This window comes from Bombyx mandarina, chromosome 01 (genome assembly GCF_030267445.1).
Source record: "Bombyx mandarina strain Sakado chromosome 01, ASM3026744v2".
Taxonomy (NCBI): Eukaryota; Metazoa; Arthropoda; class Insecta; order Lepidoptera; family Bombycidae; genus Bombyx; species Bombyx mandarina.
In genome coordinates, this window is record NC_143208.1 from 15,442,871 (window position 1) to 15,460,527 (window position 17,657).

A 17,657-nucleotide genomic window follows, 5' to 3' on the forward strand; every position below is an offset into this window, starting at 1 on the left:
CACACCTCAAGCGGTCCGCCTACCGTGCATGGGATGATGCTAGGAGACGTCGGGATCCTAACATCTCAGAGGAAAGGCGGAAATATAACGCCGCTTCCAGGTCCTACAAGAAGGTTATTGCCAGGGCGAAATCGGAGCACGTTGCTAGAATTGGCGAGCGACTGAAGAGCTATCCCTCTGGGAGCCGTGCTTTTTGGTCGCTCGCCAAAGCTGCAGAAGGTAACTTTTGCAGGTCTAGTCTCCCACCACTACGCAAGTCCGATGACAGTCTGGCCCATAGTGCAAAAGAGAAGGCTGACCTTCTGGTCAAACTCTTCGCCTCGAACTCGACTGTGGACGACGGGGGTGCCACACCACCGAACATCCTCCGGTGTGATAGTTCCCTGCCGGAGATCTGCTTTACACAGTGTGCAGTCAGGCCGGAACTCCGACTCCTGGACGTCCATAAGTCGAGCGGGCCAGACGGTATCCCTGCAGTGGTTCTGAAAACGTGCGCCCCTGAGCTGACGCCTGCGCTAACGCGTTTGTATCGCCTCTCTTATTGCACTAACAGGGTTCCGTCTTCATGGAAGACTGCCCACGTCCACCCTATCCCCAAGAAGGGTGACCGGTCGGACCCATCGAGCTATAGGCCTATCGCGATAACTTCCTTGCTTTCCAAGGTGATGGAGCGAATAATTAATATACAACTCCTGAAGTATCTGGAGGATCGCCAGCTGATCAGTGACCGACAGTACGGTTTCTGTCACGGTCGCTCAGCTGGCGATCTTCTTGTATACCTTACTCACAGGTGGGCTGAAGCCTTGGAGAGCAAGGGCGACGCTCTTGTTGTGAGCCTTGATATCGCGAAGGCCTTCGACAGGGTCTGGCATAGGGCACTTCTGTCGAAGCTACCATCTTACGGAATCCCCGAGGGTCTCTGCAAGTGGATCGCTAGCTTTTTGGATGGGCGGAGCATCACGGTCGTTGTAGACGGTGACTGTTCTGATACCATGACCATTAACGCTGGCGTTCCACAAGGTTCGGTGCTCTCCCCCACGCTTTTCATCCTGTATATCAATGACATACTGTCTATTGATGGAATGCATTGCTATGCGGATGACAGCACGGGGGATGCGCGATATATCGGCCATCAGAGTCTCTCTCGGAGCGTGGTGCAAGAGAGACGATCAAAACTTGTGTCTGAAGTGGAGAAATCTCTGGGGCGAGTCTCCAAATGGGGTGAATTGAACTTGGTTCAATTCAACCCGTTAAAGACACAAGTTTGCGCGTTCACTGCGAAGAAGGACCCCTTTGTCATGGCGCCGCAATTCCAAGGAGTATCCCTGCAACCTTCCGAGAGTATTGGGATACTTGGGATCGACATTTCGAGCGATGTCCAGTTTCGGAGTCATTTGGAAGGCAAAGCCAAGTTGGCGTCCAAAATGCTGGGAGTCCTCAACAGTGCGAAGCGGTACTTCACGCCTGGACAAAGGCTTTTGATTTATAAAGCACAAGTCCGGTCTCGCGTGGAGTACTGCTCCCATCTCTGGGCCGGGGCTCCCAAATACCAGCTTCTTCCATTTGACTCCATACAGAGAAGGGCCGTTCGGATTGTCGATAATCCCGGTCTCACGGATCGTTTGGAACCTCTGGGTCTGCGGAGGGACTTCGGTTCCCTCTGTATTTTGTACCGTGTGTTCCATTGGGAGTGCTCTGAGGAATTGTTCGAGATGATACCGGCATCTCGTTTTTACCATCGCACCGCCCGCCACCGGAGTAGAGTTCATCCATACTACCTGGAGCCACTGCGGTCATCCACAGTGCATTTCCAGAGGTATTTTTTGCCACGTACCATCCGGCTATGGAATGAGCTCCCCTCCACGGTGTTTCCCGAGCGCTATGACATGTCCTTCTTCAAACGAGGCTTGTGGAGAGTATTAAACGGTAGGCAGCGGCTTGGCTCTGTCCCTGGCATTGCTGAAGTCCATGGGCGACGGTAACCACTCACCATCAGGTGGGCCGTATGCTCGTCTGCCTACAAGGGCAATAAAAAAAATAAAAAAAAGACTCAAAGCCAACTATAATAAATCACGATTCTCACCAACAGGACAACGAACGCCATTGTAAGTCTATTTTATTAGTTTGACTTATATCAATTGGTTTTCTTATTATATTGTAAATATATCTTTCAAGATAATTAGCAGGACGTCTGATTACTTGCAAATTTGCACACATCTCAGGGACTACCACGAAAATCTTAAAAAATATATTTTATATTTTAATTCTATAAAATAAAAGCGAATTTTCATTTATTCAAACTACGCATATTCCTAGTACTATTTAAACTACATAATTGATAATTATCTAATTAATAGTAATCTGACTAATTATAATAAGTGTGGAGCTAATACATAATAATAAGGTCAATTTATTATGAGAAAATACATTTAAGATCTTTTATCATAGCTTTATAGCATATCAGTTTAAATCGTCTGATAATTTTTAATTTATGTCAGAATTAAAGATTATGTAATACTTGTTACGATATGAATACATTATTTTATTTGAAAGATAGTGCCATGCGTACATACATGTCTACTGTTACCATAGACAAAATTGATAAAATGATAAAATGTTTTAATTTCTAATCGATGAGTACATACATCATAGCTCCATACAATAACTGCGCTATTATTATTTGAGACCTGACCGCTAGGTATGGTTTTAAAGAGAGTACACGTACATTGTTTTAGAAGGCAGACGTGCATGCTACCTGATAGTGGGTGGTCAGCGTCACTCATTGACGTCAGCAATACTAATATCGCACAGCCCCGTCGTTGCTCATCAGTGAGTCAATCATCGTCTGTTGCGAATCGAAAAAGTTAAGAGGTTAGCATAACGTCGCGCCAATCAAAATGTAATTTATGACGACTGCACGAATTGTAATTTAACTTGGACATAAATTGAAACAAGTATGAAATAATAAAAAAGTTGAAAAAAAAAAAGATTTTAACAACAATCACCGAAATCGCAGCTTCAATATCTTGTTCATAGGAGACGAATATCTTAGCGATTCAATTCACAAATTCCTCTCCTGTCTAGCCAAATTTGATAAGATCCTACCAGTGCGGCTTTGCATGTTCGTTCAAGTACAGTATTTACGAATGTTCTTGACAAGCCAAGGTTTTTTATTAGGTAAAAGAGTGTCTTTTTTTTAAAGTTAATCCATCTTTTGTTTGCGGTCAATCCTTTTTGAGCTCGAGCTACTGAAAGACTAAGGCTAAGTTCATATGACCACGCCGTACGAAGCATTCACATAACAGAATATGTACGCATACGACAGTCTAACATCAACATTGGAGAATGGACGTGAAAACGGCAATTTGCTTATGGATTTTATACCGAAAATATGATGTCAGTTGCATCTTTTGATTTTATGATTGCGTTGAAAGCTGAAAAGGTCGATACAGTTTTGTAGAACTGAACCGTTGAGATGCGGTACGGCGCGGTCATATGAACTTAGCCTTAATATTTCAGTAGCTAGAGCTCAAAAAGGATTGACCGCAAACAAAAGGTAGATTAACTTAAAAAAAAGACCCAATAAAACTTAGCCTAATGATTCGCATTAGATTTCCAATACATTATCATGGCGGCATGAGTAATGACCCCTGTCAAGGAGCACCTTACACCCCACTAATATGCAATGTGGGTGTCCTATTGTTTCTCCATAGGTATGTTGAGATTTTTTTGAGGCTTTTTCCATCATATCAAGTTGCTTTGGTCGGGAAAAGTCATTTGTATTGTGATAACTTTCGAGGTGTTTCTAGAGCTCCGATGGTTTTTTAATTTCATTGGAAAGCAATTTGGTCTCTGAATAGAGTTCAGAGGTAAGCTGAATGTATCAGTCCACACTACACCTTTAATAACTGTATGACGCTCGTATCGAATATAGTCAGAAGGGTTCTTGCCAATGTCATGTGCAGAGAATGTTTTTTTTTTATTGCCCTTGTAGGCAGACGAGCACACGGCCCACCTGATGGTGAGTGGTCACCGTCGCCTATGGACTTCAGCAATGCCAGGGGCAGAGCCAAGCCGCTGCCTACCGCTTAATACTCTCCCCAAGCCTCGTTTGAAGAAGAACATGTCATAGCGCTCGGGAAACACCGTGGAGGGGAGCTCATTCCATAGACGGAAGGTACGTGGCAAAAAAGACCTTTGGAAACGCACTGTGGATGATCGCAGTGGCTCTAGGTAGTATAGATGAACTCTACTCTCCGATGGCGGGCGGTGCAATGGTAAAAACGAGATGACTGTATTATCTCGATCCCTCAGAGCACTCCCCATGGAATACGGTACAAAATACAGAGGGGACCGAAGACCCTCCGCAGACCCAGAGGTTCCAAACGATCCGTAAGAATGGAATTATCGACAATCCGAACGGCCCTCTTCTGTATGGAGTCAAATGGAAGAAGCTGGTATTTTGGAGCCCCGGCCCAGAGATGGGAGCAATACTCCATGCGAGGCTGGACTTGTGCATTATAATGCAAAAGTCTTAGTCCAGGCGTGAAGTACCGCTTCGCTCTGTTGAGGACTCCTAGCATTTTGGACGCCAACTTGGCTTTGCCTTCCAAATAATTCCGAAATTGGACATCGCTCGAAATGTCGACCCCAAATATCCCGATACTCTCGGAAAGTTGCAGGGATACTCCATGGAATTGCGGCGTCATGACAAAGGGGTCCTTCTTCGGAGTGAACGCGCAAACTTGTGACTTTAACGGGTTGAATTGAACCAAGTTCAATTCACCCCATTCAGAGACTCGCCCCAGAGAGTTCTTCACTTCAGACACAAGTTTTCTGATCAAGTTTTGATCGTCTCTCTTGCACCACGCTCCGAGACACGTCCAAGATGTTAAGTTATTTTTTTTTATTGCTTAGATGGGTGGACGAGCTCACAGCTCACTTGGTGTTAAGTGGTTACTGGAGCCCATAGACATCCACAACGTAAATGCGCCACCCACCTTGAGATATAAGTTCTAAGGTCTCAAGTATAGCTACAACGGCTGCCCCACCCTTCAAACCGAAACGCATTACTGCTTCACGGCAGAAGTAGGCAGGGTGGTGATACCCACCCGTGCGGACTCACAAGAGGTCCTACCACCAGTAATTACGCAAATTATCATTTTGCGGGTTTCATTTTTATTACACGATGTTATTCCTTCACCGTGGAAGTATATCGTGAACATTTGTTGAGTGCGTATTTCATTAGAAAAATTGGTACCCGCCTGAGATTCGAATACCGGTGCATCGTTCAACACGAATGAACCGGTCGTCTTATCCATTAGGCCATGACGACTTAATTAGATAATAGTCATTAATCTAAAAAAGTTAAGGTTATTTGAATTTTTAAGCTAGTTCAACTTCAAACTCATTGGCATTTGTTTTTAAATTCTGTTTAAGCACAAATGGATATAAGCTAACGTTTTACTCAGGTGTCAAAATAATTAAAGGCTTCGCTACAGATCATCAGTAAACAGTGCTGTAACCTTTGATAGAAGAGCTAAGCTAGACAGAACATATTACGACTGATGTGGTAGAATCAGGACAAATTCCAATTTCGTGGAACCAATTCATTACGGAAGAGATATTTTAATTTCATATTTTAATAATTCAAGCCATAAGTAGTAAATTCATTAATACACAATAACTAATGGGTTCTTGTAATTTAATTTCACCATGCGGAGTAGGTAGAAATAGTCACAAAAGATAAAAATGGAAACAGAATGACAAATAGAAATTCGATTATGCATGATTATATTATAATATATATGATTATATTATTGCATCCGCAAAACATTATTTATATGGAATTCACAGATTTTTTTATTAATAAATAGTTTATTTCATCATTATAAATAACTAAATATAACATGAAATGATCATTAATGAGAATAATACCTTCGCAATACAAATGTAATTATTATAAAATTAAATAAACGTAAGTTATTCGCTACTGCGTCGGAATCGCAAGTTCAGCAAAAGATCCAATTAAATTAATATACTTCAATAAGCACGATAAGTATGTTATATAGTGATATTCGAGGATTCACATTTCAATCATACGAAAGTCTAGAGAGTTGAAATTTCTTTTGAAAATTTAATTTATTTTCTTGGTCTCATATTTAATCGCAGCAATATGTTTCTATGAAAAAAAAAGTACAATTATCTCAGATTGCGATTAGCTATGACTTTATCTAATAATACCACATCGGGATATCATGTACTTGTTTATTCGTATTTGTTCATATTAAAAAAATATATTAATGAAAACCTTTAAAAAAAAGGAGATTCAAAGAATAAATTTACCACAAATACGGACAGGCCAATGGATTATTTCAGCGATTCTCGGTGGATGCACGATTGTGCACGTGGATCTCAGACAATTTTTAATAAGATAAAAAGAAATTAATCCGCTTTGCGTGAATATTCGTAATTGCGTAATGACGAGTCTCGTTGAAGTTAACAGAATGCATCTCATTATATGCGATTTCAAATTAAATTTCGCCATACGTAGCCATTCGTACGTCGCATTCAAAAATTCAACATTTTAGTATAATTGTCAAAATATTGTTAAGCAAAATATAAATGTAGTGTTTATAATAATATTAAAAAGTTACCTTAGGTACATGAGTAGAAATGATTTATTGATATGAAAACATCAATTATTAAATGGGTAGATAAAAAACAAAGCTCTATTCCTATTGACACTAAGTTCATATCGGAAAACTTCTAGCCGACACAGAAACGTGTTTTATTCAGTCATTTCCAGAATGAATATATTTTTACATTATAATATTTTTCACTTACGTAAGCTGGACTCAATTTGGATTCTGCCTGTATTGAGTATTTACTATCTATAAGTATGCACTTACAGAATAAAGTAGATTTTATATTTAACAATAATTGGTGCGCACTGTATGTGTACCAATCTCATTATTATTAGCTACTAGCTGTACCCGCCCGCTTCGCTGGGCATTTAAAATTAACATTATTATTTCTCACCCCCATAAAGATTCTCATCATTAACGCCCCCGCAACTTGTGTAGGGAGTCCAACACTCATATAGCTAATTAGCTTATCCATTAAGTACATGTATTTTCTATATGGATACCAAGTTTCAAGTCAATCAGATGCATGGTTCAGTAGTTATAACGGAACATCCGTAAAAACAACTATAGATTTATATATTAGTATAAAGTCATCGGGCGCTATTCAGAACCAATTCGGTATAGAGATTAACTGTGACAGTTCGTTGACGCGGTTCAAGTCGCAGTTTGTTAATGAATAAAATTATATAAATAAAAAAATAAGAAACGTGAATGTCACGGCCCTGTCAAGAAGACACGAGGTCGTTCCTCAACCGGAATCGATACGACAAATATTTGCGGTTTGGTGTCCAAGCAATAATTTTGTTTCTCATTCCAAAAAGTTTATGTTTCAATCAACAACAAAAAAAACATGAACGTGAAATTAACATATTATAAATTTTAATTATGAAAATGCAAAACGAACTATTTTACATTTTAGGATTTTCTTCGATTATCTTGAGCCGTCGGTGTTTTTAAAACTACTTGCAAAAAAAAAACGTGCACGGTCAGTCGTCAGTGTGACCACGAAAACTGTAAAGTTTTAGTAATGTCTCAAGTAATATGTACATATAATGTCAATAAAAAAAGCCAGATTAAACCGTAAAACTAGTTTTAATCAAGCCTCATTAGCTTTTTATAACATATCACAACGTAACTAACGTGCCGTATGAGATACATATCAGTCTGTAATTAGTTTGTCATATGCCGCCAAGCTTGCGGCTTGCGGGCTTGACTACTATGACGACGAACACATGTCTAAAGTAATTTCAAAATAGCACTATAAAGTATCAAGTTTTGTTAGCTAGTCTTTAGATGATGACGGTAAACTGTCGAAGGGCTTTTTCCAGTAAACGAACAGAAGATAACGGATCATTTGGTGTTAACTGGTCCTCCGATGGGTAGACGGCACAAAGTGAAAGAGCCCTGAGATTTTTCGCGAAATTCTCAAGAGAATAGGGAATAACCCTATGCTGGCTTATAGAAAGGATCGTTACGCTTTTGTATTTATAGATTAGCGAGGACGGTATACGGACCGATAGTAGATCCTGTCACTAGAAAAATGAAATGTTTATATTTTAAAAAACTAGTGTATTAAACGCTAAATTGAGTTTAACTAGTCATTCGATCATCGTGATATTTTAGATACATGTGGTCAAGATAATAAGGACACAGGACACGGGTTTAATACAGAAACACGGTAGCTTTTTTTTTCTATATTAACGCGAAGGAAGTCGCGCTTAAAAGTCATTTTAATATATTTTCTTTTGGATTGCCTTCATAGAACTCTTTGCATAAAATGTAATTGATATTTGTAATACTGAGGTGTTCATCACGACATTTCGGGTAATCCGGGAGAAGTCTATTTTTTTAGAAGACGTACAAACCCGCGTGTAGAAGTTAGTATTATAAATTTTGTTCTGCTGGAAGCAGTCATGTGTCATGATATCCGCTATTGGAATACAATTGAGACTTCAATTTGACGTCACAAGGTCTCAAGTGTCTACGTTCTACATTCTGGTATCTATGGATTGCTGCAACCACTTAACTTCAGGCAGAGCGTGACTGCGTAAGTTCTTAAATTAATAAATAATAATTAAAAAAACACGTTTTTAAAAAAATCCAACAAAAAAATAGATAGTAAATTTATTGTAAAAAAATCGTGGGTCCATGATGTCAATAGTTATAAATGTTTTATTGGCCGACATGAGTAGATAAGAAGCATTTTCAATTTGATAATATCTTAAAAAGCACTCCTCGCTTTTTTTACAATAAATTTATTTTCTATTTTTTCGTTTGATCTTCTATAAAAGCGTGTTTATTAGTTTTTTTTTAACTAATATATATTTTTCATTACTTAGCTTAAATAGCATTATGTATCATAAATTATTCATTAATGTAAGTACATTCACATAACAGTTTTCAATTTGCTAAGTGAAAAAAGGCGCTCAAATGAATTTGTTGTTTTGACTGCCGAAACTAAATAACGGGTCTAACTGTAAAAAAACATTTAAATTGTCATCGGTCCTTGATAAGTACGCCAAATTTCGAGTTAATCCGTCGTTTTGAAGGGCTTCAAAATCATGTTCAAAGATTCCGTTACATACTAACGTACGTATAAAGCTAATAAGAGCGTATTAAATTATTAAAAATATATATATCATAGTTGTTTTTATAAATAATGAATAATATTTAATCTCCTAAATCGACGCTGTAAATTGCTTTGTTAACCTAGTCAAAGCGATTATCTGAGACGTGGCTTAACGTCGAAGCTATGCAATTTGCTGTTCCGCAACGTGAAATAAGTGCATTTCAGAAACGCGGCTGCTTTCCGTCGACGAGCTAATGTGAAATCCTTCGCTTTGCATTAAACTCGACGTACCGTCGCAAGTATTGCACTCACATTTCCACTCCCTTTGATACATTTACTACAAACGGCGTTTGGGAACCGTGAATACGACTAGACTAATACCAGATCGGGCTCAAAGCTTAAACTATTACATGCATAGTTTTGGTTTTGAGTTTTGAAATATTTTTTGCGTTCTTACGTGATAAGGGGTGTTGGTAATGGTAACAATGTCATCTTCGGTGAACGGGAATGATGCTCTCTCGTTAAATTCAAAATTCTCCAATCTGTTGTACGTTAATTTGTCCTCTTCTTCGTTAGATATGATTCTGTTTTGTCGTAACCTGTGCAAAGAAATATATTGAATTCCACGAAAATGTTCGCTTTTAAGTTGAATAGCGAAAACGGTTTTATATAAAAAGAGGAATGACAAATAAACGTGCTATTTATTGTCTCGTATTGTATATCTTCTGACACAGACCGCATTTAGATTGCATTTCATATAAAGCCTCAGTTGCGCTTGACATAATAATTAGTTTCAAGCAAACTCTGCGATATACGTCACAAACACCGGTACTGATTTCAAAGGAAAGCCACACAATCCGATTATTAGTGGTCTGTTTTCGTCCGGTAAACGTATAAAATAATCACATTGTGCGATTCCAATTTTTTACCTGTAAATATAAGGTCCGCGTTCTGTGAGGTTCGGTACGCCACCTTCCAAAACTTCTGCAGGATTTTCGATGTTGAATAATGTTACGGAGAAATTTAAGCCAAACGGTACCTCCTGGAACCTCTCAAACTGTTGGGAATCGTCAGACAGCACCACCGACTGTGAAGAAAACAATCGAACTTAGTCTGTTGTAGTCTATTAAAGCGCGCAATTAACTTTTTATATTATATGTTTATTTATATTACACATATTATCAATCTTCAACAAGAAAAATCGACAACCCTAATGTATCTGGTTAATAATGTGAAACTATTAAATTAATGGAAATATGGATTCTAATATTTTTTATTTACTATGATATTTACAATATCGAAATAGGTCTGACATTCAATTGGGTTTATATTCTTGGGTTTTGTTTTGAGACATGAAAAAAGTGGAATCTAAAAATCAAAGAGTGTAATTAGTTTTCGGTGTACATAGTACAGGTTATTTTAGTTTGTGGCTTATTTTTACATTTAGGTATTTGTCTTAAAAGGTTTACCTAAAAGTATCTTCAAGATTTAAAGTTTCAACTTAAATAAATATCAAAGGTTCTATGTTTTTAATTATGGTTTCTTAGTTAATTAAGTTAAACTTATAATTGATAAGCCAAGAACAAAGGTCTAAATACGTATTGATAAAGCGAATTTCGCAAAAAAATCTGCCCATGCTTTTAATATCCATGTATGAACAAAAAGTTCTAAACGAAAAGTGAAAGTAAATAAAAATAAAAAATAAATACATTAGCACAATTTAGTCTTGTTTGTTTACAAATTACTTTATTTTTAAATAATATTCATGAAAGCGCTGGTCTCCGCTTGATTTATAACTCTGAGCTTTTTTAGGTCAAACTAGAGATTTTGCATGTTTATAATGCACATAACATTACATTCAGTGTACGAGTATCGACAATTTTAGTTGCTTCGTTTTTCATTTGAATACTCTTTATGGAACATTACAAAGTCTCGATTAATAATTATTCCCGGTTGTTTTACTCACGTCGATGATCATATTTTCTACTATTCCAGGAACAACCGCGAAACCCACGATGGTGCTGACCAGCACAAGTGAAGCCCCAACCACCAAAATTACAATGCTCACGACTATACCACACATTGTACTTGTAAACGTTCGATTGCCGACAATGAGTGCCACTCACTAATACGATAATCATTGCGATTACTGTTTACATTACTGTTGCATATTTCTGTTTTAAGATAATGATAGGTAATTAGGGTTCATTGGTTCGTTTCTACCGATAACATTCAATAAGTATTTTTTAGCGCAAGTTTAAGGAGATTTTACTATATCCTTAAAATGCTTAAAATTACACGTCAGTCTTCGTTCTAGTATAATTTAACAACTTTTCTGATCTCTCTTCCATTACATCCTAAACTTTTCCCCGGCTACTCAGCAGCGTATTCACTCTGCGAAGTGAGCTCGTCATAATGCAGTCATTTTAAACTGCTCATGAATAATTGAATCTTTGACTTTTTCGAATTCGACCTTTTCTTTTCGAACGGATTGATTCCTTTAGTTCTACTCCAGCGGTCGGGAAACCTGGGTAAGTTACCCCAAATGGGGTAAAATTAAATTTTGGGGGGTAAAAATGAAACTTTTGTGAGTAAGAAGTATATATTGAAGTACAACTTCTTTAGAATCGTTGTGATTTCAAACTCGATGAACGAAATGAAATGAAACGAAAAAATAATTTTTTTTTTCAAAATTATCAGTGGGTCTATAATATGAAAGATGCTGAAAAGAAGCGATTTCGTTTTTTTTTGTTCTTCGCCATGGGGTAATATCGACTTACACAAAAATATTTTGGGGTAATAATTAAAAAAGTTCCGCGATCGCTTGTCTACTCAATCGATTATTTCACTTGGCTACACGAATAAGAGAATTCAAACATTCAATTCAAATTTCGAATAACAATGTGTTCCAAAACAATTTGAGTCCGTTTAATGTAGAACCGATTTTCTCATACAATGTAGCTTCTAGCTTGCAAAGTAAATCAAAACTGAGTTTTTGTTATACCCTCACTAAAAGCTCCGTGTGATGCAATTATTGTTTGAAACGCGCTGAAAGAGCAGAATATCGTGCAAAGTACAGACTTCGGGGAAGATTAGAAATTCTATCATCGTACTTTTAGTACAGGATATTTGTTACTTGTAAGTGTCTAATACAATTTAATATTGAATAACATAAAGTCAAGAATATTTCTTTATGAAGCTGTTTAGTAACGGACTATGAAATTGAACATAAATTCTGAAAATAAAAGTGATTTCACGATCATCAGATAATGCCAGATTTCAATAGCTTTTTACATAAAAACAAAATAGGGTATAATTACACCTGTTGCACCAGGGAATCAGTTATAGTTCGTGTAGTTTATATATTTATTATAATTTTAACATTATTTTTTATTTTTTTCAACATGAATTCTCTATACACACACATTCTCTATACACAAGTTTTTTTTTTCTTTGTTTCTATGTTTTGTTAGTTGAAGTATACTAAATAGTCAATCTAAAGATGTCAAGACTTCCTTAGAAACGACAAAAAAACGCATACTTATTTTACTCTTTTCTGTACACAGCTTTTGCTATTTTACAAGAAAGAGGATTTTTTTACAAAGACGAGCTTAACTCAGATATTAGTTCCTTCCGGTAAACCGGAAATAATACATATATAAATGTATAAGGATCCAGAATATAATTTAAATGCGTAGGTAATTTTCAAACAAATGCCGTTCAAGTTCACGATCGTTAAGTAAAAATACAAATAAAAGTTGAGACATACATAGAAAGAAAGAAAGAAATAAAGAAAGAAATAAAGAAAGAAAGAAAGAAATCATTTATTCGCCAAGCATAGTGAAAATGAGTTAAATACATAAGTTATAAGCAGCGCGTATGCTTTGTCATTGAATAAGCTTATATGAAATTTAAATATGTGTAAATCAGTAAATAAATAAGCAAATTACGAAAATATTTGACCCGCCTCTTGAAGGTATCTAAAAAGAACTCATGAATGGAATGTGGTAGAGAGTATCATGACTGACCGACCGACTGAATATTGAAGGAGTAGCCATAACGACTACGGCTATAGAGGTAACAGAGCAAACAACTTAAAGAAGAAATAGAAATAAAATGAGAGCTATACAAAAAAAACTATATAAATGATTTTTGTGAAAAGTATCTCAGCTTCTGGAATCAATACGGGTTTGGTGACAGTTGACGATTTATTAGCATTGCTATTGGCGCTTATTCAAACTCCTAAAAAAACTAAAAGAAGGTTAAAAGAAGGTTATTTAAAGTGATAAATTGTTAAATGCATAAAAGAGGCGGACCATTTTGCAATTATATTTTGAATGGCGGTCAGATCGCTCTAAACTCTAGCAGAAGGTAGAATTTCGCAAACTACATTTGAAATAATTTCGCAAACTACATTTGAAATTTTCGACTAGTATAATTTCATTTAATTGAAATTTAATTTTGAACGTGAACCCATTTAATTTAGTCGTAATCAAATATTCAAAGTAAGTACTATTGTTTCTATAGACTACATAATAAAACCCGTTCGCTGTACAGAAGCTTAACGTTCTATGCCGAATAAATAATTATATGGCTGAATCTATAAATTGATGACGATGATGCAAAGTGTTCAAATGTAACCACCGATATCGTCGGTTTAATTTCAGTAAATGAAACCGAATGATCATTGTTCTATACGCTTCATATAGACTGTGCTACGTATAATATTTTGTATTCAAGTTTAACAATATTTGCTATGTGTATGTGCATCACTATAATTCTCATGTTGTATTTTTTATTTTAGTTATGTGTTATTTGTTCTACACACACTCATCACTTTTAATTATTATTCTCATAATCCTCTCGCAGGTCTGCTGGAAGAGATTTCTTAAAGAAATAAGCAGCGCCTTTGTACATAATTTTCCTATTACTCTGTACTATGTCATCTTTTCTGTGTATAAATAAATAAATAAAATAAATAAATAAATAAAAAAATTCATTTAATCTAAAATAAATCAGCTTAGAACAAATACTGAATCAATTTGTATTTCCTCTTGTAAAATTCGTTTTCAACAAAACCTATATCCGCTTGGAATCAACAAAACTGTCATGCTCCCGAAAATTGAACGAAAGCTCTCGAAACCGATTGAGAAAATGTGTTTTTTATTTCCAGTCGATTCCGAGACTGTCCTCATCCGTTGGTTCAATAATTACCTGTCAAAAATCTTTGCTCAAAATAACATCATAAACAATGGAGCCTGGTGAAGAAAACTGAAAATTACATTCTGCACACGTAATTAAATTGTGTACAGCCAATAAAAATTACTAGGTTCTTCGTATCTCGGATACACATAAAATCAACCAGCTTTTTATTAAATAAATCTGAATGGAACACAACTAATTAACGACGGAGAACGGGGGATGGAAAAAACGCAGGGAGCAGATAGTACTAGCATGGATAAGACGGGAGAATATTAATCATTTCAACGTTAGATGACCTTTTAATAATCAATTAATACATTATGCGGAACACTAAACATTTTTATTCGCGCCTCTTATCACGGTTCCTTATCAGGGATTCATATGCTTAAAATCTTATTTGCACCTACGGATTTACGATTATAAATGTCAAAAACAACGAAATAATATACCAGCACAAATAATATATCGGGCTTAAGGAAAATGTATTCCGGTTTCAGAGGTTCGATGAAGCAATAACGCAATTGACGGTTAAGCATCACGTCTCAAGGTGGTCATCAAAATTTATGCAGTGATGTCCGATGGCTTAGTGGCTACGCACTACTCTGTAAAGTCAAAACCGAAATATTGGGTTCATAAAAATGTACATATTTCTATATATTTTTTTGAATTTCATTTCAAATGTTCTTTGTTAACCGACTTCAAACAAAAAGTGGGAGATTCTCAATTTGCAGCTTTTTTCTGGTTGGTTCGTAGTTTTCGTTTTATACGCCTGCCCGCACACTTTGCTCGTGTTCACCACCCACCACCCCATTCGGCCGCAAAACCCTGACCATTCCATTCCATGGCCGATATATTTCAAACTAGGTACCGTATAACAACAAAATTGTAACACGAAGAATCGAAAGACAAATTACAGTATTTCCCGTTCAACAATTAGCTATGGTTCAATCGTAAAGTTGCTTTATCTGGTCTCTTCGCTAGTTTAAACCAATAAAGGCGGACCGAACTTATCTCACTAATTACAATATAGATTGAGTATTATTTTTAAAAACTTGATTAAATAAAAATGTAATATTATTTATTGGAACGAAGTTCCTTACGGCAGGCTTGGAGGAGAAAGGGATTTTGCTGCGCGACCGAATTGAAAAAAAAGTGATAGTAAAAACCGTAAGAAAAAGTCCGTGGAATAAGGCCTTGTTTTCCGCACAGCGATATTTCACCGCGCCATTTTTTTCTCGTAATTCTTTTTTTTTATTTTTTTATATGGAACTTCGTTCCTATTCGGTGTCCCACAACACCACACATCTTTTTATTTAAAGTAAAACTGTAGTGCTTACTGTTCGTCGGTAATTACTTTATTTGATAGCCGCTGAACCGATTTCGCTTCAAATGTTCCCAGTAGACCTAATGAAATTTTAATGATAAGAAAAATGTAAGTGAGGCGAAAATATAAAAAAAAAAAAACAAAATTGCTATTTGGATAGGAAAAAGGATTGATTGATATTAATGGCAACTGAGTAATTTTTTAAATTACAAAATTGTTTTTCAGATTACAAATCAGCGTCTATGCAGCATTTTTCATTACACAAGCGTGCTGGGTCGTGCCAAAAGTCTAATTGATTTAACTATCTACTTAGGTACAGTTGGATTATTACGTAACTAATACGAATACGAAATTTGAAAAACAAACATGTAATTATTTTATAATACGCACAATATTATCCTTATCATAATTTCTTGATAATCTAAAAATTTAGACCTGGGTGGTAAATCGATTAAATAGTTGCGGATGATAACCGCTTGATAGGTTTCTGAAAAGTATTTGCTTTGAATTGTCTTATTTAAAAATTATAAAGTTAAACGTCTGAACGCCCGTGGTATGTATGTATGTATGTATGTAATATATTTATTCATAAAAAGTTGCACTTTCATTTAATCCATGCCCCGCAAAACTGCTTACGCAGTTTGACTGTAGGTAACTCGCTTTATATAAACATAACTTATAAATTATTAAATTAGGTTATATTAATGCAATTAATTTACCTAAGTAAATGGTTACAACGTATTTAACAAGTGTTTTTTTAATAAACTTTTAAAATTAGCAAGTATAAGTATAGGCGCACGTCTTATCTCCTCGGGTAAACTATTGAGTAAGTATGGAACTCGTTTTTTTAACGTTCTAACTTCATAGTAATTTTGTACCATGGGTATTTCAAATTTACCTTTGGATATTTAGTTTTAGTTTTACATTTAGCCTTTAGCTCGTTGCTCGCAAATCATAGAACTATATCTCAAGGTGTGTGGCGCATTTACGTTGTAGATGTCTATGGGCTCCAGTAACCACTTAACACCAGGTGGGCTGTGAGCTCGTCCACACATGTAAGCAATAAAAAAAAACTGAGGATCGTGACTCCGTTTCAGCTTGTCGACTGTCTGCCTCCATCGGTTCCGGTCAGTTGCCTGGTGTAGTGCGGCGCTAAGTGGTCCGTTGGCTTGCTCGGAGATCTGGTCGGGCCAACGTTTGGGGCCCCGGCCTCTAGGACGTTTTCCTTCTACTTTTCCAGTGACCATCAGACGTTCCAAGTTACCAGTTAGTACTATGAATGTATCGATTATAATAAACTATTTCATATTAATGTTGTTGTAGATTTTACATTTTCTTCAAAATCTTCTGTCTTTTGTGAGCTGCGAGAAAACTTATTAATGAACTAAGTTTGCCTTTGTTTATGCTAGTTTAAAATGTTCATTTTCTTTTGTTTGTGTATTCTCTGTCGACAGTACATTACAAAATGAAGAACAATAAACTTTTTATCCAGACGTTCGTTCGAAGTACTAATATAACCGTGGGCGTACCAATTCAGCCACAAGTGCCTTTAGCAAGATTTTCAGAGCTATTATTGTTTAACCTTCTAAGAATTCATGAAGACCGTCAATATTTGTTGGCGAAGCATTTCTTTCAATTCTTTATGCCGCACTATTTACGCTACCGAATTCGAAGCTGAGCATTTGAATTTCGTAAATTCGTTGATGTTAGGAACGTTTTATGTTTTAAAAATTGACGATTAAATGGCATGGATTGCCTCCGATTAGGAATGAAATAAGCCGTCTTCGAAATAAAAGATTAAAATCTGCTTGGTTCAGAATAGTCAAGGCACAAATGTGTTTGATTCTGAAGCAGGTTTTTTTTTTCTAAGCTTAAATGAGTTGACGAAACGCCAATTGTTGCGGAATTACTTTTG

The 17,657-nt window shown here is 36.3% G+C and overlaps 1 protein-coding gene across 1 annotated transcript in view; it reads right to left on the reverse strand.

Moving 5' to 3' along the window:
* Positions 1–11,383, reverse strand: part of Snmp2 (sensory neuron membrane protein 2) — a 51,682-nt gene extending 40,299 nt beyond the window's left edge. The window contains exons 1-3 of the mRNA XM_089733573.1: positions 11,183–11,383; positions 10,146–10,303; positions 9,674–9,815 (exon numbers count right to left, since the gene is read on the reverse strand). Of these exons, the coding sequence (XP_089589699.1) occupies positions 9,674–9,815; positions 10,146–10,303; positions 11,183–11,299 (417 nt within the window). The 5' untranslated portion in view covers positions 11,300–11,383. The remainder of the gene's footprint in view (positions 1–9,673; positions 9,816–10,145; positions 10,304–11,182) is intronic.
* Positions 11,384–17,657: the final 6,274 nt, after the last annotated feature.